The sequence below is a fragment of the Phocoena sinus genome, chromosome 8, assembly GCF_008692025.1.
Source record: "Phocoena sinus isolate mPhoSin1 chromosome 8, mPhoSin1.pri, whole genome shotgun sequence".
Taxonomy (NCBI): Eukaryota; Metazoa; Chordata; class Mammalia; order Artiodactyla; family Phocoenidae; genus Phocoena; species Phocoena sinus.
The window spans coordinates 498,011-525,939 of record NC_045770.1 but is presented as its reverse complement, the minus strand read 5'-3'; the positions used below and the strand labels follow the sequence as shown (position 1 = coordinate 525,939).

At 42.5% G+C, this 27,929-nt stretch overlaps 1 protein-coding gene across 2 annotated transcripts in view; it reads right to left on the bottom strand.

Annotated features, from left to right (window-relative positions):
• Positions 1-27,779, bottom strand: part of NCAPD3 (non-SMC condensin II complex subunit D3) — a 57,624-nt gene extending 29,845 nt beyond the window's left edge. The window contains exons 1-16 of one of the 2 annotated variants that reach the window (XM_032640377.1): positions 27,647-27,779; positions 25,208-25,362; positions 22,440-22,602; positions 16,071-16,255; positions 15,294-15,461; positions 15,129-15,187; positions 14,846-14,933; positions 12,657-12,790; positions 11,356-11,428; positions 10,505-10,630; positions 10,118-10,370; positions 9,624-9,680; positions 9,273-9,362; positions 3,242-3,315; positions 2,579-2,713; positions 1,321-1,541 (exon numbers count right to left, since the gene is read on the bottom strand). In XM_032640377.1, coding sequence (XP_032496268.1) covers positions 1,321-1,541; positions 2,579-2,713; positions 3,242-3,315; positions 9,273-9,362; positions 9,624-9,680; positions 10,118-10,370; positions 10,505-10,630; positions 11,356-11,428; positions 12,657-12,790; positions 14,846-14,933; positions 15,129-15,187; positions 15,294-15,461; positions 16,071-16,255; positions 22,440-22,602; positions 25,208-25,362; positions 27,647-27,710 — 2,045 coding nt within the window. In that variant the 5' untranslated portion in view covers positions 27,711-27,779. Of the gene's footprint in view, positions 1-1,320; positions 1,542-2,578; positions 2,714-3,241; positions 3,316-9,272; positions 9,363-9,623; positions 9,681-10,117; positions 10,371-10,504; positions 10,631-11,355; positions 11,429-12,656; positions 12,791-14,845; positions 14,934-15,128; positions 15,188-15,293; positions 15,462-16,070; positions 16,256-22,439; positions 22,603-25,207; positions 25,397-27,646 lie in introns of both variants that reach the window. The other variant, XM_032640378.1, reaches the window with a different exon arrangement.
• Between the last annotated feature and the right edge of the window lie 150 nt (positions 27,780-27,929).

Below are 27,929 nucleotides of genomic sequence, written 5' to 3'. Positions count from 1 at the left end.
TTGAATGAATCTTGTATTCCTTTGAGTAAAACGAGTCGGACACACAAAGAATACATACCACATAATTCCACTTACATGAAGATGAAGAGTAGAGAAAACTCACACATGGTGTTAAAATCACAGTGGTCGTTCCCTTTGAGGAGGGAAGGAGAGCGATTGGAAGGAAGAGTTTTCTCAGGCCGAGCAATGTTCTATTTCTGGACCTGGGTGGTGGTTACATGGCTATATTTTTTTGATATTTATTGATCTTACAGTTTGTACGTTTTTCTATACGTTATATTTTAACATAAAAGTTAAAAAAAAAGAAATGAAATAAACCTCCCAACAGTTTCTCATGAGCTAGTATACACTGGGTGTGCACAGTAAGATATCCCTAAGAAAAGCAAAAAAGTAGTTGATTCTACTGCTGGCTAAATTCCTCTCCCTTCCAGGAATTTCAGCAAAGCATACAGTTGGTACTGATAAAATATTTAATGAGTGAATGCATTCTCAGTCAGATTTTTAACAACAAAAGGGACCTTAAGAGATCGTGTAGTGTAACCGACTCTTTTTACAAATGAGAAAACTAAGGCCCAGAGAGATGGGGTGATTTGCCAGGGCCACAGACGGTATGCTAAATCTATTATTATCTATATCTATTTTTTTTTAAGTTTTATTTTATATTGGAGCATGGTTAACAATTATTAGTACCTATTATGATACTAAATCTATTCTTCTTTCCATTGGATGATAATTCCTCCATAAGTACATGTAAACAAGCAGGGAGGTGTTTCTTGTATGATAAATGTAGAACAAAAGGAAAGGAAAAGACAGTCAAGGGAGCACAGACACAAACCAGCTGCAAGATCACTGCAGTAGAGATTAAAATTGATCAGTGCAGGTGCTAACTCTTCACTGCATTGCTCACTGAACAGTGAACACCCAGCATATGTTATCAAATGGAAAAAATGCTGCAGTGTGATTAAGTCAACCGACCCAATAAAATGTCAGAAAAAGTCTAACTTGTCATACCCAGGAAGTCATCTATCATAATAACCAGTATTGTGGAAAGTTACTGTTAACACAGCAAATCCATTAATGCTTTCTACTACATATTAAGACATCAATTCGAAGCTGGAAAACACTCAGAGAAAAGCAAAGGAAGGCTTCACAAAAACTGTCACCACAAAAATGCTAAGAGATTTGAACTAGGTCAAGGGAAAAAGATCGAGATTGAGCCTTCGTATATTAAGCAATTTGGAGAGCTGATTTTCCGAGATCGACTCAGGAATTTGTAACGAAAGCCCTCCCATAAGGACAACCAGTTGCGCACAAACGTACCCCAGTTCCTGGCTCTCTGTGCTCAGCAGTGTCAGCAGCGTCCAGGCGAGCACCTGGCTGTTGTCCCCGCAGTGGAACTGACCATGATGCCTGATGTTCTGCAGCAAGAGCTGGTCGAGACACTCCAAGGCCTTGTCCTGCACGGTGTTCTCACTGTCCATCACGGCCGGGACAACCCCCCCCAGCCAGGCCTTCTGTACCTGGACACACTGAGGCTGTGCCTGAGGTGTTGAAAGTCAGGAAGTCATAAAGACGCCTACGCTATCACAGGTCTGAACACAAATCGGGGAAGCTGTGATCGATGTTTTAGGATATGTTACAAGTAGCTGCTCACATAATTACAAATAAAACATACAGTGGAAAAAAAAATCAACATTCCAAATATATGTGAAAAACAAATTCAAGCTCCAGTAACTGTAAATCAGTAAATACTGAAATTTTATATTTATTTATTTATTTATTTTTGGCTGCATTGTGTCTTCATTGCTGCACACAGGCTTCTCATTGCTGTGGCTTCTCTTGTTGCGCAGCATGGGCTCTAGAGCACAGGCCCAGTAGTTGTGACACACGGGCCTAGCTGCTCCGTTGCATGTGGGATCTTCCTGGACCAGGGATTGAACCCATGTACCCTGCACTGGCAGGCAGATTCTTAAACCACTGTGCCACCAGGGAAATCCCATACTGGAATTTTAGACTTACACAGTGATTATCTCATTATTGGTAGTGAAGCAGCACTTTTTTGTAATTCAAGATCGAGAGCAAAGAGTAAATTTTTATCCGAAGGAGTAATTAGAATAGATGCTAACAGAGAAAGTCAAAACATGCATTGCTTAATGCCTTCTATCATGAAATAAAGAAAAAAACTCACTTTTAAAATTCTTCAAAAATTAATTATTTGGCAAAAGTAAATTATATATAGGATTAGTGGATCTGCTCTTTTGGCAGTATCACCTATATAGGTTTTAATGGACAAAAATTAATCTAGGCCTCTTACCTAACCAAATTAATTTTAAAATTCACATTTCTACACGAGATTTAACCTGAAGTCAACAGAAAGCTAACCATTGGCATTCTCTAGCAATAGTCATATTATATTTAATATGAAATGCAATCTACCAGAGGTAATGGACAGATTCCTTTCTCTTACACTGTAGAATCCTACAGTGGACTTAGGAGAGTTTCTAACAGGTACTTCATCAAGCTCAATTATCTGTAATGTAAAATACCACCCATCAGACACACGATGGCTGCATCTCACCATAAGAAGCTCGGTGAGAGACTGCAAGGCCTGCTTGCGTACAGACACAGCAAGGTCCCGACACCGGTCCTGCAGGATTGACAGCTCTTCTTTCATACCCGAGACGTCACAGTGCTTCAAAATGCTCACTAAGACCTAGAAGGTCATGTGTAACATGAAGGGGTGACTTAGGCATAATGTCAATACAAAAAGCAAAACTGCAGACAAAACACTGCCTTTTAAGTTTGTGATTCTCTCATTTTTGAGATCGCAGATCCATCCCTCCTCCCACCTTTTAGAATCTGATGAAATTTAACACCTTTCTGGAGAAAACCCGACATACATTTTATACAAACAAGTACTCTGAAACCATTTCAGGGGTTTCGTGAACCCTATCAAAATCCATCCATGGTCCCCAGGTTAAGAATCCTTATTCTAAAAAATTAAATTAAGGATATAAAATTGTGATTCCTAAAAAGCCAGCAACCCAGTAGGAACACTTAAGAACAGATGATCCTTCAGTTCATCTATGTAATTTACATTTAACAGGAACAAGGTGAACTAACATTAAGGGAAAAGTGAGTAATGAATATGGCCGAAGGGTTTTTAAAATAGTCTCTTGTATCTTCAAGTTGGTAGTGCTTAAAAAGAGTACATGAAAAGAATGTCCAGAAAAACTCACACCTGGAGTGCAGACTTCCTGACGTTGGTCTTCTCATCTCCGACCCTGCTCCTCAGCATCATCATGAGACCCCTTCCTGTTGAGGAAACAGCACAGTCATTACAGCCTGAGCACACCACACAATCCTGAGAACATGCTGTAATCCCAGACTGACTCATTAGCTGGTTTTAAATCATAAGAAATCAGAGCATGAAATGACACAGAAAAAGAAGAAAATTCAAATAATTAGCTACTCACAATAATGAAAAAGGTAGAGTAGTAAAATTTTAGAAGGGCGTAAATTCTGGAAAATTTAGTTTTAAATCCAGGCTGCTAAGTCTAAAATTCTGAATGAACTATTTAGATCTCTATTCTGTTTACTACAAATGGTAAGATCTAAACCATCAGGTTTTTTAAAGACTAAGTAAAACAATACATAACAGTAGCTTTAAAACCTTTCCATTAATGGTCCCTTTACACTACTATAAATTACTGAAGACTCCTAAGAGCTTTTTTAATGTGGATTATATCTTTTAATATGAATTAGAAATTTAAACTGAGAACTGTAAAAACATTTAATAATTCATTTTAAAATAACAAGGCATTGTTATAAATGGTATATTTATATACCATTTATAAATGGTATATTTTTTAACTAAAAAATAACTACAGTCCAAAACAAAAAAACTTTAGTGAAAAGAATACCACTGATTTACATTTCTGCAAACTCTTTAATGTCTGGCTTAATAAAAGACAACTGGATACTCATCTCTGCTTCTATCTGCTTCTGCCTGTCTGGGACCTCTACAATACTCCAAATTACACTTGTGAGAAAATCAGAGTGTAGAAGGTAAATGACATCTAAATATTATTACAAAAACTGTATTAACTTCAAGGACCCACTGAAGGAGGCTTAGGGACCCCAAACCACACTTAAGAACTGCTGAGGTACAAGAAAGAACATTAAAAAATGAAACAGAATACGGAAAGCAATAAAGAAAATCAATGAAATCAAAGTAGGTTCCTTGAAAAATATCAACAAAATTAACAACATTTTCCTAGACTAAGAAAATAAGAGAGAAGAGTCAAATTGCTAAAATCAGGAATGAACAAGGGAACATTACTTCTGACTTTACAGAAATAAAAAGGTCGAACACTACGAACAATTTTATGCTAACAAATTAAGTAATCTAGATGAAATTTCTACAAAGATAGAAATTAGGGAAACTGACCTAAGAAGAAACAAAGACACACTACCCCCCATACACAAAGGGCCAGGACCAAGATGGCTTTACTGGAAAAGCCTGCCAAATGTTAACAAAATCGCCAATTAACAAAAATTAATACCAATGCTTCATAAACTCTTTCAAAAAACAGAATCTCTTCTGTTTCACTTTCCACCTCTCTCTGTGAAGCCAGTATTATCCTGAGAGCAAAACCAGACAAAACAGCTCAAGAGCACAACAGACCCAAATCCCTTCTGAACACAGACATAAAATCCTCAGCAAAATATTAGCAAATTAAAAACCTAGCAAGATACAAAAAGGATTATACGCCATGCTTGGGATTTATCCCAGGACATGGGAAAATCACTCACTGTGATATACCACCATAGAACAAAGGACAAAGGCCACGTGATCATCTCCATAGACACAGAAAAAGTATTTGCAAAATCCTACACCTATTCATGATAAAAACACTCAACAAACTCAGAACAGAAGGAAACTCCTGAAAAAACTCACAGCTAACCACTCAATGGTGAAAGACGAAAAGTTTTCCCTCTAAGAACAGAAGACAAGGACCTCTGCTTTCCCCACTTCTTTTCAACACCACTAGAGGTCCTAGCCAAGAAAAATAGGAAAGAAAAAGAAATAAAGGCATTCAGGCTGGATAAAACAAATAACTCTATTCGCAGATGGCATGATCTGATATGTAGAAAATCCTAAGGAATCTCTCTCTCTCTCTCTCACACACACACACACACAACCTTTTAAGGCTAGTAACAAATTTAACAGTGTCATAGGACACAAGATCAATCATCAAAAATCAGTTGTAAAACCTAGCAATAAACAATTCAAAACTGAAATTAAGCAAGCAATTTCATTTACAATAGCATCAAAGAGAATAAAATACTTAGGAATATGTTTAAAGAGCAAGAGTTATACACTGAAAACTATAAAACATCATTGAAACAAATTAAAGGAGACCTAAATATAGAAAGGTACCCCTTGTTCATGGATTGGAAAACTCAGTATTTTTAAGATGGCACCCCACATGGATTAAGAGGTCAATCCCTATCAAAACGCAAGCTGGCTTTTTTGCAGACATTGACAGTCGAACCTAAAATTCATATGGAAATACAAGAGACGCAGAATAGCCAAACCAATCCTGAGAAGCAAGAACAAGGATGCAGAGCCCACACTTCCTGATTTCAAAATTACTGTAAAGCAATAGTAATAAACACAGAGTGGTACCAGCATACAGATGGACAATGAAATATCAATGGAATAGAATTGAGAGTACAGAAATAAGCGCATATGCCTATGGTCAACTAATTTTTGACAAGAGTGCCAAGAGCATTCAAAGGTGAAAAAACAGTCCTTTAAACAAAGGGTGCTCCATCAATTTGATATTCACATGTGAAAGCTGGACCCCTACCTCACACCATATGCAAAAATTAACTCAAAATTGAACCAAGACAAAAATGTAAAAGCTAAAACTATAAAACTCTTAGAACACCACCAAGAAAGTGAAAAGATAACCCACAGAATGAGAAAAAGATATGTGCACATTATAGCTGATGAGGAACTTGGATGCAGAATAGATCAAGAACTTTCACCTCAAAAAGATAAGTGGGGGGCTTCCCTGGTGGCACAGTGGTTGAGAGTCTGCCTGCCAATGCAGAGGACACGGGTTCGTGCCCCAGTCCAGGAGGATCCTATATGCCGCGAAGCGGCTGGGCCCGTGAGCCATGACCGCTGAGCCTGTGCTCCGCAACGGGAGAGGCCACAACAGTGAGAGGCCCGCGTATCGCAAAAAAAAAAAAAAAAAAAAAAAAAAGTTAAGTGGACATTTGGGTTGTTTCCACCTTTTTGGCTATTATGAACAATGCTCTTATGAACATTCTTGTACCAGTTTTGGGTATGAATATATTTTCATTCCTTGAGGGTGCACACTCAGGAATCGTATCAGATCATGCCATCTGTGAACTGCTGAGTCATGTGGTAACTCTACGTCTAACGTTCTGAGGAACCGCCAGACTGAATGAACACACAAAATGTGGTCTATCCATACGATGGACTATATGCAGCCGTAAAAAGGAACAGACTACTAATACATGCTACAACACGCATGAACCTTGAAAACGAGTGGTGGATGAAAGCTATCCACAGAAGGTCACATGTTGCAGGATTCCATTTATGTGGAATGTCCAAAATAGGTGAATCCACAGAGACAGAGGCAGGGGGGAGGGGAGGATGGAGAGTGACTGCTCACAGGTATGGGGTTTCTTTTTCAGCTAATGAAAAGTTTCTGGAAGTTGATTACACAATTTTATGAATATACTAAAAACCACTGAATTCAATACACTTTAAATGGTGAATTTTATGATATGTGAATTCTCTCTCAAAACAAAACCAAAGAACACCAACAAAGGTACTTATTAGCACAGTGACTGGCATGTAGTAACTATACAAATTTTTTAAAGTATAGTTAATACCAATAATATGTCACTTTAGGGACTTCCCTGGTGGTGCAGTAGTTAAGAATCCACCTGCCAATGCAGGGGACACAGGTACAATCCCTGGTCCGGGAAGATCTCACATGCCGCAGAGCAACTAAGCCCATGCGCCACAACTACTGAGGCTGCGCTCTAGAGCCCACACGCCACAACTACTGAAGCCCGCACACTCTAGGGCCTGTGTGCCTAGAGCCTGTACTCTGCAACAAGAGAAGCCACTGACACGAGAAGCCCACGCACCGCAACAAAGAGTAGCCCCCGCTTGACACAACTAGAGAAAGCCAGCGTGCAGCAACAAAGACCCAACACAGCCCCACCCCCAGCCCCCAAAAAGTCACTTTAGTTTATCAAAAGTAAGATAGGGGACTTCCCTGGTGGCACAGTGGCTAAGAATACACCTGCCAACGCAGGGGACACAGGCTCGAGCCCTGGTCTGGGAAGAGCCCACATGCTGTGGAACAACTAAGCCTGTGTGCCACAACTACTGAGCCTGCGCTCTAGAGCCTGCGAGCCACAACTACTGAAGCCCATGCACCTAGAGCCGATGCTCTGCAACAGGAGAAGCCACCGCAAAGAGAAGCCTGCGCACCGCAATGAAGAGTAGCCCCCGCTCACTGCCAACTAGAGAAATCCCGCATGCAGCAACGAAGACCCAATGCAGCCAAAAATAAATAAATAAAATAAATACATTTATTAAAAAAACAACAAACAGTAAGATGGGAACATGGTCGCTATACATCTGGCAAATGTTTATACTTTGGAAGCATCGTTAAATCAGTACAACTCAATAGTGTTCGCCATTGTCTGTGCAACAGTGAATCTGTAACTTGCTCAGACTGGAATTAAACCAGACATTTTTCCAGATTAAATTTCTTTACATATTTTAGGGAATCTGTTTATACATAGAGTTATTGCTCTGAATTTGAGTAAAACATGCTAATATCTAGTCATTTAAACGTAATCTTCCAGGCTGTAATGATAAGTAATGATCCTCATGGCACTTTACATGTGCTTCAGCATCCATCTCACAATATTACGATTTTACGTACACACATACCTGCCTCGCCCACTGCTCCTTAAGAGATGGAACTATGTTTTGTCACAGTCTGTACCTGCAATGCCTTGCACAGACTGGAAGGGACCACATACATGTTTATCAAATAAACTAATAAATCTCATTATATCACTTATCCTCTGCAAATGTTCCCTCTTTTTTCTTTTAAAGTCTTCTCTAAACATAATTTCTATAAACCTGACAACAGCCCTTTGTGAAAGACAGAGAAGGTGTTAGGATCAGAAGTGACAAGCAGGCAGGGAGTTCTGCTGACTCCCATGTCTTGGGTCATGCAGCTCTTTAGTAGCAGTGTTAGGATAAGAATTCAGATTGCCTCTCATTTCTAATGTAGTTTTTCCCCTACTGCATTATGCTGTGTCCTAGTATAAGTGAAGGAAAAGCCCAGAAAAGTAAAGTGACCTTCTCAAGACCATACAGTTAGACAGAAACAGAATCTGAGAGTAGCTCCAGGTCTACCTACTACCTAGCCCAGGTGTGTTTCTTCCCTCCCGAATCACACTGACACTTTACCATCCCAGATTATTCTGGCTTCCATAAGTCACTGAAAGAGAACAGGCATCATTTGTGTTCAGAATCCTGTGCTGGGATTCACGGGAGAGAGCACCCTATAACCACTCCACACGATGTGTATGACCCATTAAAGAACAGTTCATACTGCTGGTGAAGAGAAATTACCTAAATTCTGAACTTTTTCAATGGAAGCTTGGGCTCACAATTCCCTACCACATATTAAAAATGGATTCTGGGATGGCTTAATCAGAGTCAAGATGCCAGGTGGAAAAATAAGGAATAAAAATAGACACAAGGGTGAGTACCATAGTACCGTTTATCTTTTCCCCTCTTCCGTGATGACTCTTCTCCAAACACAAATTTAATTTCTACTGCACCTTTCCTAGTAACTGGTCCTTTCTGGCCAGCAAGCCCAAGTGTTCAGAACAATGGACTTCACTAAGGAAATAAAATATTTGCTAACATTCTCTTAAGTGTGACAGAAATACTGGGTTTCAGTACACGACAAGGGAAATGTAGCTTATTCTTTATCTTAAAATGAAATACAGTATGGTGCAAAGACATCGATTAAAGATATAAAATAAAAATTATTCTACTTTTAAGGGAAAAAAAGTTTCAGTTCTTGAGGGTGAATTAGTCAGAAAAAAATTCCAAGGTTTTGAGGCTCTACTTACAGTTGTCTGAAATCCAATAGTTATTACTCATCTGATAGGGATAAAATCTGACATACCCCTATATCCAGCTGTTTCACCACTGTTGTCTATATTGATCACCTCTGAGCCTCCAGAAGGGTTAAATGTCTGCCTCTGATAGGAAAAAGCTTAAAAATAAATTTTAAAAAGGCCCAGTCAGTACAGTAAAAACTTGTTATACCTTTAAGTAACATAAGCATGGCATATTCCACGTTTAAATTACTACACATCATTACTGAAATGAATTTCAATTTCTTTGATGAAGAAAAAAAGTGCAGTATTAAAACAGGTAATATGGAGATAGAAAAAAACATTCAAATATTCAGCAAGTCCTTTAATTAAAAGGACAATTATTCAATATCTGACAATATATTGACCCATTTCATTACCTGATGAATTTTTCAGTGAAGTGTCATGGTGGCTCTCTATTCCTGAAACTGCAGGAGCTAAAAGTAAGCAAGTAGATAAGAGAGAAAAGTCTTAGTATCAAAAACCATACATATATATTTACAGAGGAATCAAACCCCAGATAATTAGGCCTGAAGACAAGACAGAGTCTAAATGCTGACAGTTCAGTGTTCTCCTTGGCTGTGCATTAAACTGGTCATCAGATCCAATACAGCCAATACCAACGACGCAAAGGAATAGTGACAGCAGCCAACCACCTCAGCCTAAGGTCAAGAATACGTTAACTAAAAAAAAAAAAAAAAAAAAAATACGTTAACTGCTTAGTAAGGCTCGTCTAAGAAGTCATTCGACAGTAAAACCTACTGAAAGGGTCTCTGAGGGTCCCAGTCTATCACAGCACATCTATTATTTCTGCCACCACAGCTTCTGGACCAGCAGGACCCAGACCCGGCCTCATGGTGCTCGGCACACTCACTGTTCACCAGAAGTTCCAGGACGCTCTCTGACGCGGCTGTAGCAGAGAACTCCAGGCAGTGCGCAAAACTGGACAGTGCCTTGCTACGCACAGTCGGAGCCTTGTCTACACAGCGGGCAAACATGATTTCCTGCACCAAGAACTTATGCTTCAGGAACTTCTGATGCTCTGGGGGCAGCGTGCCGTCCACCTCTCGTTCAGGCAGTTCCAGCAGAGCCAAGGCAACATCAAGAGTGAACACCCGGTACGGGATCTGGTAAAGCAAAATCGCACACATCTCCATCAGAGACAAAGAAAACTAATCTTCAGAAACAGATCTTCAGATCTAGCCGTCACTAGAAGGTTGCAGAGCCAGGAGCCACAATTTCACACAGATGTAGCTCCTACCTTGGCATTTCGTGAATATCCATAAAGCCAGGCCACGAAAGAAGCATATTCCGCACAAGGAAGCTTGCTGAGCAGCTGGACCAGGGACTGAGCTGCACTGGTCCGGTACTCGGATTTATCGACCACCTGAAACACAGACCCTGAGAAGCTGCCCAGCCAGTACCCAAAGCAGGATGACGGAGACGCATGTGGTAGTGCGATCGATCGCTGAGTGCGCCTGGCTTGGCGACAGTGCCGAGCGTTTACATGTTACAGAAATGACTAACCAGTTCTAGGTCTCAGACCCCTTGGGAAACTAGCATATAAGAAACCTGTACGCCCACTACTCAGCGCCTAATTTCAAAGAGTTTACGGACCCCTAGGGTCCATAGAGTTCAGGTAAAGAATCATCTGTCCAAACTGTTATAAAACTTTATGAGACAATAGTAGAAATGTAAACACTGACCGGATACTGGACAATATTAAGGGATTACTGTGAATTTTTTAGGTGTGTTAATATTTTGTGGTTATGTTTTTAACGAGTTCTTATCCTTTACAGAGACATGAAATATTTATGTCTGAAAGGGTATGATGAAATCTGCTTCAAAAGAAAAATCCAGCGTGCGTATGTGCTGGAGGAGTTACAGCTTATACAAAATCACTGAAGACAGTGTTCGTCACACTATTCTATTTCTATTTGAAATTTTCCAAAATAAAAAGTTGTTTTCCCCTGAAAACCACACTAGAGGGGAACACCTGGTGAATATACTAAACAAAACAACATTTAGTAATGATGTAGACTCATTTCCAAGAACACACACGCATGTTTACCTTCATGTGTATTTATACACCCTCATTAAAGCAAACAGTACCTTGACACAGATGTGCTGGAGTAAGACACGAAGGACTGGAAACATACTTTCTTTTAGTTCATCCACAAGTGAGCTATAAAAGGAAAGAAACACAGCCACAGTTTGTAATACACCTATAATGACAATAAAGTAGCAATTTTCCTTGAATCTGTTCTCAAAAATAGAGAAATTTCTACCTTTTCAAAATCCTATTAAAAACAATCTACCCCTATACTGCAAGCATTGCGAGTGCATGGATTGTAAAGACAAAGTGTCACAACAGAACACCAGTCACCATGCCCCAGGTGCTCTCCGAGCTGCTGTGAGCAGCCAGCCAGTCAGGGAGGGGCAGGGGTGCAGTCCTCACAGGGCCCTTGGACTGCCGAAGACGTTTAATATTAAGGCTGAAATACATCCTTTTGAGGTAGAGGATAGACTGAGACACAGTACCACCTAGTGGTAGCTCAGTGAAATGCATTTCTAACAGTACCTCTCCAAACTGTAACCCCAAAAGAAACTATTTTAAGCCCAGATTGGACCCATTTCCAGTGTTAAGTTTCCTTGCACCATTATAGGAATATTACTGCAATTTGTGACATCATGAACTCATGGAAGAACTAAAATGAGTGTTTCTACTTAATACATCTTAGTTATTTAATGTTTAAAAGTCCTTAACGAGACACTCGCTCAAGGATCAGACAGCAGCCCGCACCTGGATTGAAGCATCCACACCCCACGTCTGCACCCACAGCACGCACCGCGGCTGCTTCCAGGTATGTACATACTCTCACATACACATCTTCCCCTTCTTCCCACCACCTCCATGCTGCTGCCGAGTAGCCAGTTAACAGAAGAAAAGAAAAGCCAAGGACACAGCAAACATGTCTTCCCCAGTAAAGCCCAGACACAGAACTTCACAAGTGAAGCTAAGTGACTCTTGAGGGGAGAATTAGTCTATCAATTATTGCTAAAGAAGTTTAAAAAAAAAAAAAAGTGGCAAGGAACAAAAAGATGGAGACTAAGAGGAGAGAGAAAAAGAAAAGGCGGAGGGAGACTTGGAGCGGCTAACACTCAGGCCGCTGTCAGAACTCAGAGCTGACTTCACAGGCTGGCCCACAAACTGCAGACCCCTCATCCCCGCAACAATACCCCAGACCACACAAACCAGATGAGCTACCAAGTGCTTTATTTTGAACCCTGAACCACAAACAGCCCAGACATTTCTTAATTTCTAAAGGTGCCAGAAATCCTGGTTTAGTACAGGGCCCAGAAGACTGAGGGAGAGGGACAGAGAGTAAAGATCCAAACTGTGTGTGTTTCACCTGACAAACTGGACTGCCTGGTTTTTACCACTGATGGCCGGAGAAGTGATGGCAAGGGGGGCGTGATGGGAGCCTTTGCCCACTTCTAACATTAATATTACATAGAGCATTCGATGGAAAACACATCTGATAACCTGGAAGAGAAAAGAAAATTCAGTTTAAGGCATGACAGAGAATCCTAGGGCCTTGGAGACCGTGATGCAGACCACAGTGAACCACTTCAAGGACCTGAAGTTACATGAGGCTGATACAGGTTTTGCTTCAACACTAAGGATGCACTTCCTGGACGATGACCAGGTATCAATACATGCACAACGCAGCAGTGTGAAAGTGCTGCCTACAGATAATGATAGGAACTCCAGCTGGCTTCTCTGCTCCCCCTCTCACACTCCAGCCCAGAAATTAGGGACTATAGAGAATTAGTTGTAACTTACGAAGGGCAAAGGATGCTACTGATTACCCCTTACAGAAAAGAGGAAAGTGATGATTCTTTACACCTGTATTACACCTGAAGCTTACAGAGCACCTTCCAATATACCATCACACATCATTTACTCAGCTACTTAATTCATTCATCCAGTAGATAAAACAATTTACTGGAAACCAAATATGTGACAGGTATTGCATTAAGCACGTCCACGTGTTACTAGATCTGACCACACTTTCTCTGAAACCTCTCAACTCCACGAGGTCAGCAAGGCTTTTCCATTTTGTTAATGCTTTTACTATAATTTCTACTTTATACATAATAGAAGACTCCCAAGGTGAGTTGTCCGAAGTCAAGTAATTAAAGGTCAGGCCACAGCCAATGTCGCCCAGCATCAGGGCAGAACTTTCACAATGAAGAACACCATGTCCTTAGAGACACTGTTGCCTGAAAGGATAATTTCCCAACCTCCTTATCTTCTAAAATGTTAAAAAGGGCTCAGGAATTAGGTTTTACTGTGAATGTTATCACATCCATATTTCAAACAGAGAAGTGACAATGACATAATAACGAAATATGGGACATTTTCTAAACAGCAGGCATTGTACAGAGGCATTCTTCCCTGTAATCCTCCTGAGAAATCCATGAGGACGGGAAGCCTTTCACCCTCTTTGTCCAAATGAGGAAACCGAGGCCTCACAGGAGGACATACAGGCAGTGAGGGGTGAGGCCCAAGTCTGGACAAAATGCAGAGCCCTGAGTGCCCAGGGCCTTCTCATTCACACATCGTTGCCCCTGGAAACTAGGTGTATCGCAGCCACCAAAAGCACAGGACCTTGGTCCGTCACGTTTTTTGCAAACTCCTGTTTCATTAACAACATCCAGGTTTAGTAACACCCTACTGCTTAAAAAGCCGTTAACTCCAGTGTCCAGAGCTGCAGGGCTTCAAAGGTCACTGGGGGCAAATCCATATATGAATGCTAACCAGGAGCGTGTTTGCACAATCATCCACTAAAACACAAACACTAACAGAAATACAGGGGCACACGGGAACTGCTAAGGGAAACTGGGAAGTCTGTGACTGTCTAACTCTCCTTCTCAGAAGACTTTGGTAAATACTTCTGTAAAAGTAATGCTCAGGGGGCTTCCCTGGTGGCGCAGTGGTTAAGAATCCAGCCAATGCAAGGAACACGGGTTCAAGCCCTGGTCCAGGAAGATCCCAAATGCCACGGAGCAACTAAGCCCGTGAGCCACAACTACTGAGACTGCACTTTAGAGCTCGCAAGCCACAACTACCGAAGCCCGCGCGCCTAGAGCCCGTGCTCCACAACAAGAGAAGCCACGCCATGAGAAGCCCGTGCACCGCAACAAACAGTAGCCCCCGCTCACCGCAACTAGAGAAAGCCCGCGTGCAGCAACAGACCCAACACAACCAAAAATAATAAATAAAACAAATAAATTTATTTTAAAAAAAAAGTAATGCTCAGTAGCTTATCTTTTCCTCTACCCAGGTCACACTGGGACCATTCTTTATGCCTTAACCCAACAAGAACTTCCTGTGGCCACCAGGTACTTGGATATAAGCCTGGAATGAACAGTGGGCACCACGTAGTGATGGGGATGATGTTCATTATACAAACGTCCTCAAGTCATGACAATGACCTAGTGAGTTCACACGGCATCACATCAAAAGCTTCCAGCATCCCACGACCCGCATGCTTTCACTTCAACCAGTAACTCAGTGGGGTCCTGTCTCCTTTACCTTATCTCCTTCTCTGTGAATTGGGGAGCACAGCAAGTACAATCCATGATAGGCCAGTTCTGGTATGTATTTTGCTTGGTTAAGGTTTCTAAAAAAAAAAAAAGCTAAAGATTAGTTAATGGATGTGATTTCACTTGGAATAGCTCCTAACCCTATAAGCTATATCTAAATGAATAAATTCTACCTGTGTGCCAATTAGGGTAAAATGGCATTAAGGCTTCTGATGGAGCAAAACTCATTGTACCATAATTAAATGTTAGCACTGGAAGATTTAATGGCTCACCTGGCTTGTGTAACATGAAATTCATGAACTGGTTCAAAATTAGTCAATGCAACGAAGACCTGGAAAACAGAGACAAAGAAAAGGCCTGGTTTTTCCCACTCTTTAAGTATTAGCCCGTGTCCTCGTTCTCTGAACTTGCCCAAGGTTCCTGGAATTCTCACTTACCTCTACACAATTCTGTATACATTGTGGCTTTTCTTTCAGGGAAAACTTGAGCAGAAGCCTTAAAAAATTCTTCAAGACGTGAAAGATGGCATTTCGAATTTGACAAAGGTCTCGGGAAGAAAAAAAAATATTCTCTTCATCCTCTTGTTCTTCAATCACTTCATCCATCTAGATTATGAAGAAATGTACAGCTGACTGTGTAGTACTGCCTAACAGTTTGCCCCGACTGGTTTCAATGTACCCAGTCAAGGGTAGTGAAACTCCAGGTGGACGCTGGGTTGCTGACCAGGTGCCTCAACTGCTTGGGGTCTCCACAGCCGCAGCTGCTAGCCACTGGACCAGATGGAAGCTCTAGTTCCATACTTACACGTCAGTGAGATTTCTTGGGTTTCTTAGAAGTTCTGGTGTCAGTGAACCTCTACCACCCTACCTAGTCACATAAAAATTAGGAATTAACGTTATTCTATTATGTTCTATGGACGAGAGTCCTCAGGATACTTCGACCACCGTCTCTAATGACAATAAAATAATGTGGCAAACACACCTGTTGGCCCGTGGTGAGCACATCTGGGAACAAGGCGGGAGAGAGATGATGGGGAGGTTGGGAAGATGGTAAGGGGAACACACGCTCAGCGGTACATGAGGCGACTGCAAGTCCTACGGGAGGGATGGCGGACGGCACGCTAGGGCTTTGGTATAATCGTGACCCCTGAAACCCTACCTTAATATAAATTCTTAAGTAAATCAGATATGCTTCACGACTCCACTCCCTCTTACCTCCATCTCCTCTTTCCTGGGGGGCCTTCCTCTCTTCCTACTCTCCCTTGGGTTGGCCTGAGCATTCTTCGGTTGTTCTTTCTTTCTTTTCGGATTCAAGCTGGATTCCTGAGGCCAGCTCTTCTTTAGAATCTGAATACATTTGTCAAACATCACTGGGTGGAAAACTTGGTTGGCTATACTACCTATTCATAAAGAATAAAGAGTAAGCAGGGTAGGTTTAATTGTCTTGAAATACGTCTGTAACAACAACGAAAAATTAAAAAGCAAAACCAGACTTTTCCTTAACTTTGAATAACAGCGAATCTTTAGCAAAAAAGTTCCATTCAACTTCAGCCCTAGGCAGTGAGCAACAGGCCTCATCATAAATAAACAATGAGATTTCCGTAGCTGGCTGTAACGGAGTAAGTGGTTTTACACTTTTCTTCCTGCCATAAACAACTATACAACTGGACAGAAATTTACAAAGTGACCATCTAAGACCCAGAGCAAGAGGTAGCCTAGCCACACAATCCCCGAGAAAAGGGAAACCAGTGAGATAAACCCTAAAATTGACCCGATTCTGGGTCTGGAGGCAATGTCTGGACAACAGCAGAAAAATGATGAACACAAGCACATTCTGATGGACTTACTAAGTCAGGAATACAAGGATCAGTGTCAGGAAGGCAGCGTGGCTGGAATGTATGGAGCAGAGCACTGGAAACGAGGAAGCCACATGGAGACAGTGCTGAGAAGTCTGCACAGGGCTGACCTTAGCTAGGACGCATGGGGCGAAATCCATGATGGTGGGCAAAGAAAACCTCCAAGCAGGTGGGAGATGGACAGTTTTCGGAATGCACACAGGGGAGAGATACGTCGGAGCCCCAGCCATCCATAGTGACCTGGAACATTCACGACACACTCGGAGAGAAACACACCTTAACAGCAGGGCTAAACTAGCTCCAGAGTAAAGGCTACTTTACATCTGCCCCAACAAAGCTTTCAAACAAGCCTCAAAAAGACCAAGTTAATGCACCAATAGCTGCCTATCAAAACATACTTAAACACTACTTAAAGGAAAACAACAAAACCAAGACACTCAAAAACTTCACATTCAAAATGTCCAGCATCCAATAAAAAGGTACTGGGCGGGGCTTCCCTGGTGGCACAGTGGTTGAGAGTCCGCCTGCCGATGCAGGGGACACGGGTTCGTGCCCCAGTCCGGGAAGTTCCCACATGCCACGGAGCAGCTGGGCCCGTGAGCCATGGCCGCTGAGCCTGCGCGTCCGGAGCCCGTGCTCCGCAACGGGAGAGGCCACAACAGTGAGAGGCCCGCGTACCAAAAGAAAAAAAAAAAAAACGTACTGGGCATCCAGAGAGGAAAATGTGCCCTGTGGTAAGAAGAGAATCGTCACTAGAAACAGTCCAAGAAATGACAGAGCAAGCAGAGAAAAACCAACCACAGGGCAGATATTATAAATAAGCTCAAGAATTAAACAGTAGCAAACAAAGCAAGAAATGAAAATATTTTGAAGAATCAAATGGAACTTCTGGATCTGAAAAAGAAAACGTCACTGGGTGATCTCAACAGCTGATGAGATGCTACAGGAACAAAGGCATGTGAACTTTAAGAAACAGAAGCACAGAAACAAAAAGAAATTAATAAAGGCCCTGGGACCCATGGGAGAGTATCAAGCAATCTAACATACGAGTAATTGGAATCCCATAAAAAAGAGAGGGAAGAAAATACCTGAAGGAATAACTGGAAAATTTCCAAATATGTTAAAAACTACAAATTCACAGACCCAAGAAGCTCAATGAACCAAACTATGATGAACACAAAGGAAATCCCACCAAAGGGTAGATAATCTAATCAAAACTAATAATCTAATCAAATCAAAACAAACTAATAGAGAAAATCTTCAAGGTAACCACGCCAAAAAAAAAAAAAAAAAGACAAAAACACACAGAACAGCAATGATAAGAGTCATGCAGACTTCTCATCAGAAGTGAAGTAAACCAGAAGACAATGAAATAACACCCAAAAAGCACTGAAAGAAAAAATCTGTCAACCTAGAATTCTATATTCAGCAAAAACATTCTTGAAGGTGAAAGATACTTTCATGGAATCAAAATCCAAGACGGTCGATGGCTAACAGATGCACAGCATGAGAAGAGTCAAAGAGAGTTCTTCAGGCCAAAAGAAGATTACGTGAGATGAAATCTTTTAAAAAGAAAAGACATTTATTTTTTCATTTTCTAAAAAGATTATTTAAAAGATAATTCAGAGAAAAATGTTATGAATAAATTGTGTGGTTTACGACACACAGAAATTCAACTTGTAACTACAACAGCACAAACAGGAAGGGAGAAAGGAAAAGCGCACTGTCTTAAGGTTTTACATTATCTATAAATAAGTAGATTATCGGAAGATAGACTATTAAAGTACTTATTGTACACCCAAAGCAAGCACTTAAAACATACACACACAAATAAGTATAGTTAATAGGCCAAAAGGGGAGATAACATGGAATACTAAAAAAATACCCAATCGAAAAAGGGCAGGAAGAGGGGAAAATGGAACAAAAAACAGATGGAACAAACAGAAAATAAATACCAAGAGGGCAGGAACCCAACCATATTGATAACTAATTATCTAAACTGTCTAAATGTCCCATAAGAAGGCAAAGATTGTTGAGAGGATGAAATCCAGTGATGGGCAGTCTACAACACTCTGTTTAAATACAGACGTGCAGACAAGTCACATGTAAATCATGAGAAAGGGTGTGCCAACCTAGGACAAGTCACATGATAACGAGAAAGGCCATCTTAAGATCAAAGTAGGTTTCAGCACGATGAATACAACCAGACAAAGAGGGACATAACACCAAAGGGGAGACACACAATCACAAATGTTTGTAACCAGCAGACTTTCAAAATACCTGCCGTTAAAATTGGCAGACTTGAAAGGAGAAACAGGTAAGTTAAAACTATACTTGGAGATTTCAATGCTCTTCTCAGTAACTGAAAGAACAAATAAACAGACTATCAGAAAGGATACAAAAGACCTGAACAACCGCAGCAACCTACTCAACTTTGACAGAAAAGAGGTCCCCCAAAGGCATAATGCACATTCCGTTCAAGGGCAAATACAAGATTCACCAAGTCAGACCTTGTGCCGAGCCATTTAAAACAAAAGCAAAAAGTCAGCAATTTAAAAGTACTGTAGTCATATAAAGTATGTGCTCTGATCTCAACATAAATAAAATAGAAAGCAATTACAACATTTCAGGAAATTCCTCAAATATTTGGAAATTAAACACACTACTAAATACCTCAGAGGTGTAAAAAGAAATCACAAGAAAAATCAGAAAACTGCTTTGGCCTGAATGGTAATGAAAAGATTATCAAAATCTGTGGGATGCAGATAGAGCAGTATATATAGAAGAAAATTTACAATATTATGTATATTAGAAACAAAGGAAAGTGAGAATAAAGATCTTAAGAAGTTAGAATAAGAACAAATTAAACCCTAAATAAGAAGGCAGTAAGAGATAAGACCAAAATCACTGAAATAGAAAATGAACAATAGAGTATAATCAATAACAGCAAAAATGGGTTCTTTGAAATGATCAATCAATAAGTCTCTATCTAAACTGATGAAGGAAAAAAAGAAATGCAGATTACCAACATCAGGCCTAAAAGAGGACATATCACTACAGATTCTACAAAAAAAACACTTCTTTCAACGAAAACTCCAGGCCCAGATGGCTTCTCTAGTGAATTCCACCAAAAATGTAAGGAAGAAAAACAACCAATTCTTCACAAACTTCCAAAATACAGAGTAGGCAAGAACACTACCCAACTCATTCCATGAGACTGGTATTACCCTGAAACCCAAACCAGATGAAGGTATCAAAAAAAAAAAATCCCTTATCAATACAGATGCAAAAATATTCAATATTACCTAATTGAATCTGGCAACATATAAAAAGGATTAAACACTATGACCAAGGTCATGCAAAACTGGCTTAACATATGAAAAAATCAATGAATATATCACTAGAATCAAGAATAAAAACCACATGATCACCTTACAGATGCACAAAGGCAAATGACAAAATCTAATACCCATTCATAGTAAAACACTCAACAAACTAGGAATAATAACCAGATAAAGGCCATCCTCAAAACACCCCCAGGGGGCATCATACTTAAGGGCAAAAGACTGAAAGCTTTCCTCCCGAGATCGGGAAGAAGATGCCCAACTCCCCACTCCCATTCAACAGCGGACTGGAGCTGTTAGCCAGGGCAACGAGGCAAGAAAAAGAAAAAGCACCCAGACAGGAAAGGAATAAGGAAAATTATGTCTGTTCACAGATGACATGATCTTATATATAGAAAATCCTATTGGAACCAGTAAATGAGTTCCGCAAAGTTTCAGAGTGCAAGATCAATGATCAAAAATCATAGCCAAGGGACTTCCCTGGTGGTCCAGTGAGTAAGATGCCATGCTCCCAATGCAGGGGGCCTGGGTTGGGTGGGGGAGGGATGGATTGGGAGTTTGGGGTTAGGAAATGCAAACTGTTATATACTGGATGGATAAACAACGAGGTCCTAGTGTACAGCACAGGGAACTATATTCAATATCCTGTGATAAACCATAATGGCAAAGAAAATAAAAAAGAACGGGTGTGTGTGTGCGTATGTATATATATAAAACTAAATATTAACATAAAATTGGAAATCAACTATACTTCAATAAAAAAGATATACTGTACTTCTATACACCACCAGTAAACAATTCGAAAATTAAATTAAGAAAACAAGTTCATCTACTATAGCACAGAAAAGAATAAAATACTTAGGAATAAATTTAACCAAGGACGTGCAAGAGTTTTGTACCCTGAAAACTACAAAACAGGGGCTTCCCTGGGCGCAGTGGTTGAGAGTCCGCCTGCCAATGCAGGGGCGCGCGTTCGTGCTCCGGTCTGGGAAGATCCCACATGCCACAGAGCCACTGGGCCCGTGAGCCACGGCCGCTGAGCCTGCATGTCCGGAGCCTGTGCTCCGCAGCGGGAGAGGCCACAACAGTGAGAGGCCCGCGTACCGCAAAACAAACAAACAAACAAACAAAACACTACAAAACATCATCAAAACCAATGAAAGCCCTAAATAAATGGAAAGACGTCCATGTTCACGGATTGGAAGACTGAACACTGCTAAGACAGCAACACTCCCCACACTGATCTACAGAGTCAATGCAACCCATCAAAACCCCAGCTGCCTTTTTGGAAAGAAGTTGATGCACAAATCCTAAAATTCATATGGAAATGCAAGGGATGTTGAAAAAGAACAAACCGTGATCAAATATTAAGTATCAACAGCACCCCAACCATAATCCAGAAACATTTAAACACAGAAGGTAACTGGCAGAAGTACAACTTGCTGGAAAGCTGCAAGTGGCCCTACGAGTAACAGCCAGACCTCAGCTCTGGGCTGAATCTCAACCTTAATCGGAAGGTGCTGCGCCCAGCAAGGAAGAGAAGAGTGAAACTGGGTTTCCAAGGCCACCACTTTGCTAAGAGCCCAGTTACACCTGAGATATCGCTTAGCAAGTGAGTTCTTTGGGAGCTTATTATTTCAAGTCATGATGGGAGCATTAACAGTAAAACAAATCAGTGTTCCAGGCTTTACATATCTCTTCACTAATTCCCAAGTCATATGGAATAGGCCTTTAACATCTATTATGAACGCGCTGACATGAGCAACGTCGAGCTGCAAGGCAGCTGACCCTGATTCTCTTCCACGTGAACTCAAGGTCCCACAGCTGCAGCTCCCTCTGCACCCCACCCTCTCCTGCCCTGGGCTGGGGTGAGTGGGGAGGAGGGACTCCTTCATGGCTCTCACCCGAAGGAAGCGGGGGAGCATCACAGACAGACCCCTCCCCCATGCTTCCTTCCTCAGCCTAACTAACTGTGCTCTGGCCTACTGGATGAGAACGGTCCCAACTACTGTCCACACCCACGCGGGGGAGACAATAGTTCCCCCTCCCCACCCCCCAGCACTTTTCTCAGCCTGGACAGGGTGTCAGAAGGCAGGGCGGTATCGGAATGGTATGCTGGGTGGGGTGGGTCAGAGTGGAGCTCTGAATCACCCCCTCCAGCCTTACCCCTCTCAGACTGCTTATATTAGGTTACAAACCCAGCATAACATCAGAAAACACATTTAAACAGGAGAGCTTTCTGGAACACCTGTAACATGCCACGTGCTTCACAGATTCCCTCTCACCTAGCCTCCCAGTGAGGAAACAAAGTACAAGTACAAAACAATGTAGACAAATTAAAAACTAAAAGCCCTGTCCTATCACACCAAACACACATACTGTACCTGGTACTTCCAGCAGCAGAAAATAAAGCCCAGCGGCATGAAGGCCAAATTCCCGCTGCTGGGCACTGACGTTTTTCGTAAGAACCGTCTGAACAAAGTGATGGAACAAGGCCATCAGCGCGTTGTGGGAAATGCTGTTCTCCATGAAGAAGGTCCAAATGCTCTGGGGGAGGGGCGAACCATAAGAGCCAATAATTAGAGAAATGGGAAAATCTCCTATTATCTGAGTTTTCTGAGTACTTTTAGTGCCCTATAAAAAAGGGAACAGACCATTCTGGCTCCTAATTGTAAATGTTTGTCATCTTCATAGGGACTAAAACAAAATTTAAAAGTGTATTATTCAAAATTACAAGGGGAATTCCCTGGCGGTCCAGGGGTGAGGACTCCACGCTTTCACTGCTGAGTGTCTGGGTTCGATCCCTGGTTGGGGAACTAAGATCCCACAAGCTGCATGGCGTGACCAAAACAAAACAAAAAAATTACAAAGATAAATAACTATACAAGAAACTTAATTAACCTTTCAAAATAACTTTGGGTAAGTTTGAAGCACATATATTTCTGAAATTACTATACCTAAAAGCTATACCAAGACTATGGGGGCACCCTATATCAGTAATTATGCAAACAAGTTACTCTCCATGTATGTCAAATGTACCCCAATTCATTTATCACTCAAATTACTAACTGAAGAAATCAGAGCAACTTATTTAAATTGAAATGTTCTATGGGCAATGGGAGCAGGAGAGGAAATACCGGAAAGTGTCTCCCTCAAGAGATTTCAGAAATAGCCTAGGTAAGACAGGAAATAAACCCTAGAGCATAAACCACAATCTTATTAATTTTATCACTGTTCTATGCTTTCTCCTATTAAACATGTGAACAGGAAATAGGTTATTTGTATAAATCAAACATAGCAGGAACTAAATATGGTTTATTCTGGGCTACTTTAAAAAAACATAAGCTCACAAAAGTTCAAGAAATCAGACTTTGTATATACTGCATCCCTGAAAAGACAGGGAAAACTCTCCTCTTTCCTTCACCACGAAGCTTCTGGAAGAAATGAGTTACATCCTCATTCCTAAGGCCATCTCAGCTCCACTCACCTGTAACTGTGACCCTGGGGGACCCAATCACCTCTGCAGCATTTCATAACTGATAAAAGCTAAGTTCACAAAACTCTATTAACTCCATCTGAAAAAAAGGCCCTAGTTGTTAGCCCTCCTCCCCAATTTCCACAACCGTAACTCCAGACCATGCCGTAACACACATTTAAAAAAACAGATGAGCAAAACACAGCTGAACAGTTGGCTGTTGAACAACACAGGGCAAGTCGAAAGTCCTTGTGGAATTCATAGCCGGCCCTCTGCAGACACAGTTCCTCCACATCCATGGTTCTGCATCCGCAGACAACTGGAATCGTGGAGCCCTGTAGTTACTACTGAAAAACTCTCCACGTAAGTGGACCTGTGCAGTTCAAACCCGTGTTGTTCAAGGGTCAGCTGTACTGTCCCCAGGGACCTCCCTGTGTATAGCATTTCCCACTTCAGTCCATCTTCGGTTAAGAACATCCGTCTGAAACATCTCTTCAAGTCCCTTAGTCTACTGCTCACTAGAACCTCTTCCTCCGAGAGCTGGATGTGAGAATGACTGGGTTAATCTATGTATGATGCTTAGACCTGAACCTTGTATACCACAAACACCTCACCCTCGAACCCCACTGTGGACCCCACTTACAGCTCAGTCCTGTGTGCCCCGCCCTGCCCCCATCCCCTCGGCACCCGCTGCACGTCCGCACTGTGATGATCCCTCCGTAGGCTACCCTAGGACCCGCATTACTGCAGTCAACATTCCATCCATTTGTGAAGACGTGCCTCCAGCTAGCTACTTTCTTTCTGGGACCCACCCAATCTCACCACGCTCGCTTTTCCATGCCCCTATGAGAGGGCACCTAACCTGCCCTAGAGCAGTTGTTAAAATGCAGACTCTGGTGGCCTGGTGCTTCTCCATGCCTGCGGATGTGGTCACTGGACATGCCTGGCCAGTGCAACGCGAATGGGCGCCCCAAGAGCCAGTGCTTAATTCTCCCCTCTCCCCGAGGTAGGGGGAGTACCTTAACCATCATGTTACCTGCCGAGGTACTTCATGCAGTACTCAGCATTATGCTTAATGAATGTTTAACAGGATGATTTAATTTTTGAACAGCTACATGAAACCTCTAACTGAAATATTTTTGGTAATTTAGATCTTTCAGAGATGTTAATATCTAAGTATTCTTTGTTCTGCTTTAAAGTCCGCTCAGTTTTTGAAAAGCAGTTAATGATCTAAACAGTAATAGGTAGAACTCAGTATTTAAAGGAACTCTTTTTTCCATTTTTAATTCAACTCATCCCTTTTCAGTTTTATATCCAGCTTTCCTAAACTTAAGGCATGCCCGAATTGTTATTGCATTATCCTTGGCCAACTTTTCCTATTTGGTTTATCTGCTTTCCCTCCTTGCCTTGGCCTTTATTCTTTTCCTTTAATTTGCTGTTGTAAACAGTGGTCATGACTTGAAAAAGAATCACAGATTAATACCTTGAACCTCTGGAAGGAAAGCTATGAGGCTACCCCAATAAATGAACCACATTCTTTATGCCACTCTTTATCATACTCCTTCTGACCTATACACTAAAAAGACTAAGCTTTAGATGATAATAGGGCCTTTTATCTTCCACTTCTGACAACTAAATGGCTAGCTTAATTTTTTTTTTTTTTTTTTTTTTTTTTACCTCTGTAGCTCCATGCTCTCCAGCAGCAAAAGTTAAAAGACTGTCATAGAGATTTGTGAATGCGCTCAGTCCAGTCTGCACGATCTCTGCTTCTATGGTGGGATCCAGAGGCTCAGTTTCCGTGAATTCCAGTTCCCATACTGTGCCCACCCATTCTAGTGGGAAAATGCAATGAAGTCAACAAATGTTCTATAATAAGAAAGACCAATAAGCTTTAGACGCTGAGTACATTCATGAAGAGAAAAGTTTACTAGTCACAACTCACATTTAACTATACCATACAGGTGAGGCAGATTTAGAAGGAAGGAGAAGAGGTTAGCACATCTTTTTTTAATCATTAACTGACAGCTGGCTATTAGGTTGGTCATCATCTAAAAATATCAAGAAGGAAAACACTTTTCAGATGTAACAGTTTGGGGGATGATCCAGTCTTCCCGTATGTTCAATCTGGAGAAGAGAAGGTTAATAAAAGGTAGCCTCAGCTGTCCCTTTGTGAAAGTCTTACAATCAAGTTAATAAACCCAAATAAAGTGTAGCACACAAAGGGACAGCTGAGGCAAATGACTATTTAACATGCTTTAATTATTCATTCACTCTTCCCTAACTGATCTCCTAACAATCAGCTTCCTAAAAATGTGCTTGCATCTTTTCCTGCCTTTTCTCTCATACATTCTCCCACTTATTTTATATGCATATTTTTAAATACACACCCATATTTCTGACCTCATTTCTGAATCGAAACTACGGAAGTCCCAGTGATAAAAGATCTGGAATCAGAAAATCAATATATTCAACAAATGACAGCTGTTATCACGTCTACAATGGATAGGTGTTAAAGCCGTAGTAGACAGTACAACAGTAGAGAGCAGACGGAGACTATTCCTGGGGGAGGCTGCAGATGGAGACTATTCCTGGGGGATCCTTCAGCTGCTCCAACACGTGGGGGTTACCAGGGAAAGAGACACCGAGAAGGGCATCCCAGGCAGAGAGGACCCCATAACAAAGCACAAAAGGAAACAAAGTATCACCTGTTTAGAAACCAACACCATCGTAACAGCACTGAGCTCAGCTGTGAAGGGTGAGTTGTTATCAGCACTTACTCAGCAGGTAGTATAATGCGGCCGGTCCCTAGGGGCCTTCCCAGAACAGCCCCTCCCCCCATGCGCTCCGCCTGCCTTTGTCTGCAGAACAACTTGAGTCAAAGGATAAACTTAATGAGAAAATTGAGAAAATGCAGAAAGAGAGAAAAACAGTCAAGCAAAGCAAAATAATAATTAGCCAATAAACAAAGTCAAGGACCTTTAGTTCCTCCTCAAGGACTACAGATACTAGTCTGAGCCATGTCCTTTGAGCCGTTTTGCAGACACTGAAACGCCCCCCCGACAGGTGGGAGAACTCAACTGCTGCCCACAAGCGCGGTAGACGGGTTGGAATCAGGCTGATGATGCTGACCCCTGACTACCTCACCACCAACCGACCAATCAGAAGAATATTCACCAGGTGATCACACACCCTTCAACTCTCCTCCCTCACCCTGTCTTTAAACTCTTCCCCTGAAAGCCTTTGGGGAGTTGGGGTCTTTTAAGCACAAGCTGCCTGGACGCCTTGTCGGTTCCTGCAATGAAGGCTGCACTTTGCTTCACCACAACCGGGGTTCAGTAGATTGGCCTTGACGCGCACGGGCCAAGTGGACCCAAGTTTGTTTTGTTAACAGCAGGTGCAGGTATTAAATCAATCTTCACGAACGCCCGCAAAGTAGATCTTAGAACCCCCATTTGACACAAGCGACCGAGGCCCGCGAGGCTCGGGTGCTCAGCGGCGGACCAAGGCACCGGCCCCAGGTCCGACTCCAGAGCTCAGCTCTGGAAAAAGAGCACCCGCAGGGACAAGTGAAGGCTCTCGCCGCAAACAGAGGCTGTGGTAACTCAGGAAGTCGGGTAAACCACTGAAGGGTCAGAGACCCGGCGGGTCACGCTGGCCTTTTCAAGGTGGTCCCGGAAGGGGTGTGGGGCCGGGTCGGGATGGAAGTGCTGGCACCAGAAGGGGCAGGAGGTGCCCCAAGCGCCAAGACGGGCCACAGCGAGAGCGCGGGTTGGACCGCAGCCTCGGGAAGCGGCGGGCGAGGCTGGGACGAGGGGCCGCCGCCACCAGAGGCTGGAGGTGGGGGAGGGGGGCACCTCCTGCCCTTCAGGGAGGATGGGCGCCCGGGGACGCCAGCCGCACCCCTGGGCCTCAAGTTCAGGAAGTCGGCCCGGCCCAACAAACAGACGCGCTGCCGAACCCTCGGCACCTGCGAGGCTGTCCGCGCAGACCCGGAGGCAAGGCCGAGAAGCAGGAGCACAGAGCGGAAGGAGCCCGCGGAGAAGCGCCAACGCCGCTGCCCGGCGCGACCCCTCCCCAACACCCCCCGCAGCCCCCAGGCCCCGGCCGCGCCCTCACCTGGACTGAGGTCCAGCGGGCACCAGGGCTGCAGAGCGCTCGCCAGGTCCCGCCAAGCCGCCATGACCGCCGCTCGCCTCAACTTTCAAAGCTGCTCCGGCGCGCGCGCCGAGAAGACCCAGCGGGCTCAGGGGGAGACGGGGCTCGCACCAACCAATTACCGCGCCCCGCCGGTCCCTCCGCTGGCCAATCAGCAGGGCCTTCCGCCGCATGCGCAAAGAGTGAGGCGGGCCCAAACCCACCCACGCAGCCGAGGTAGGGGGTCGTTTTCAGCTTTTCCTCG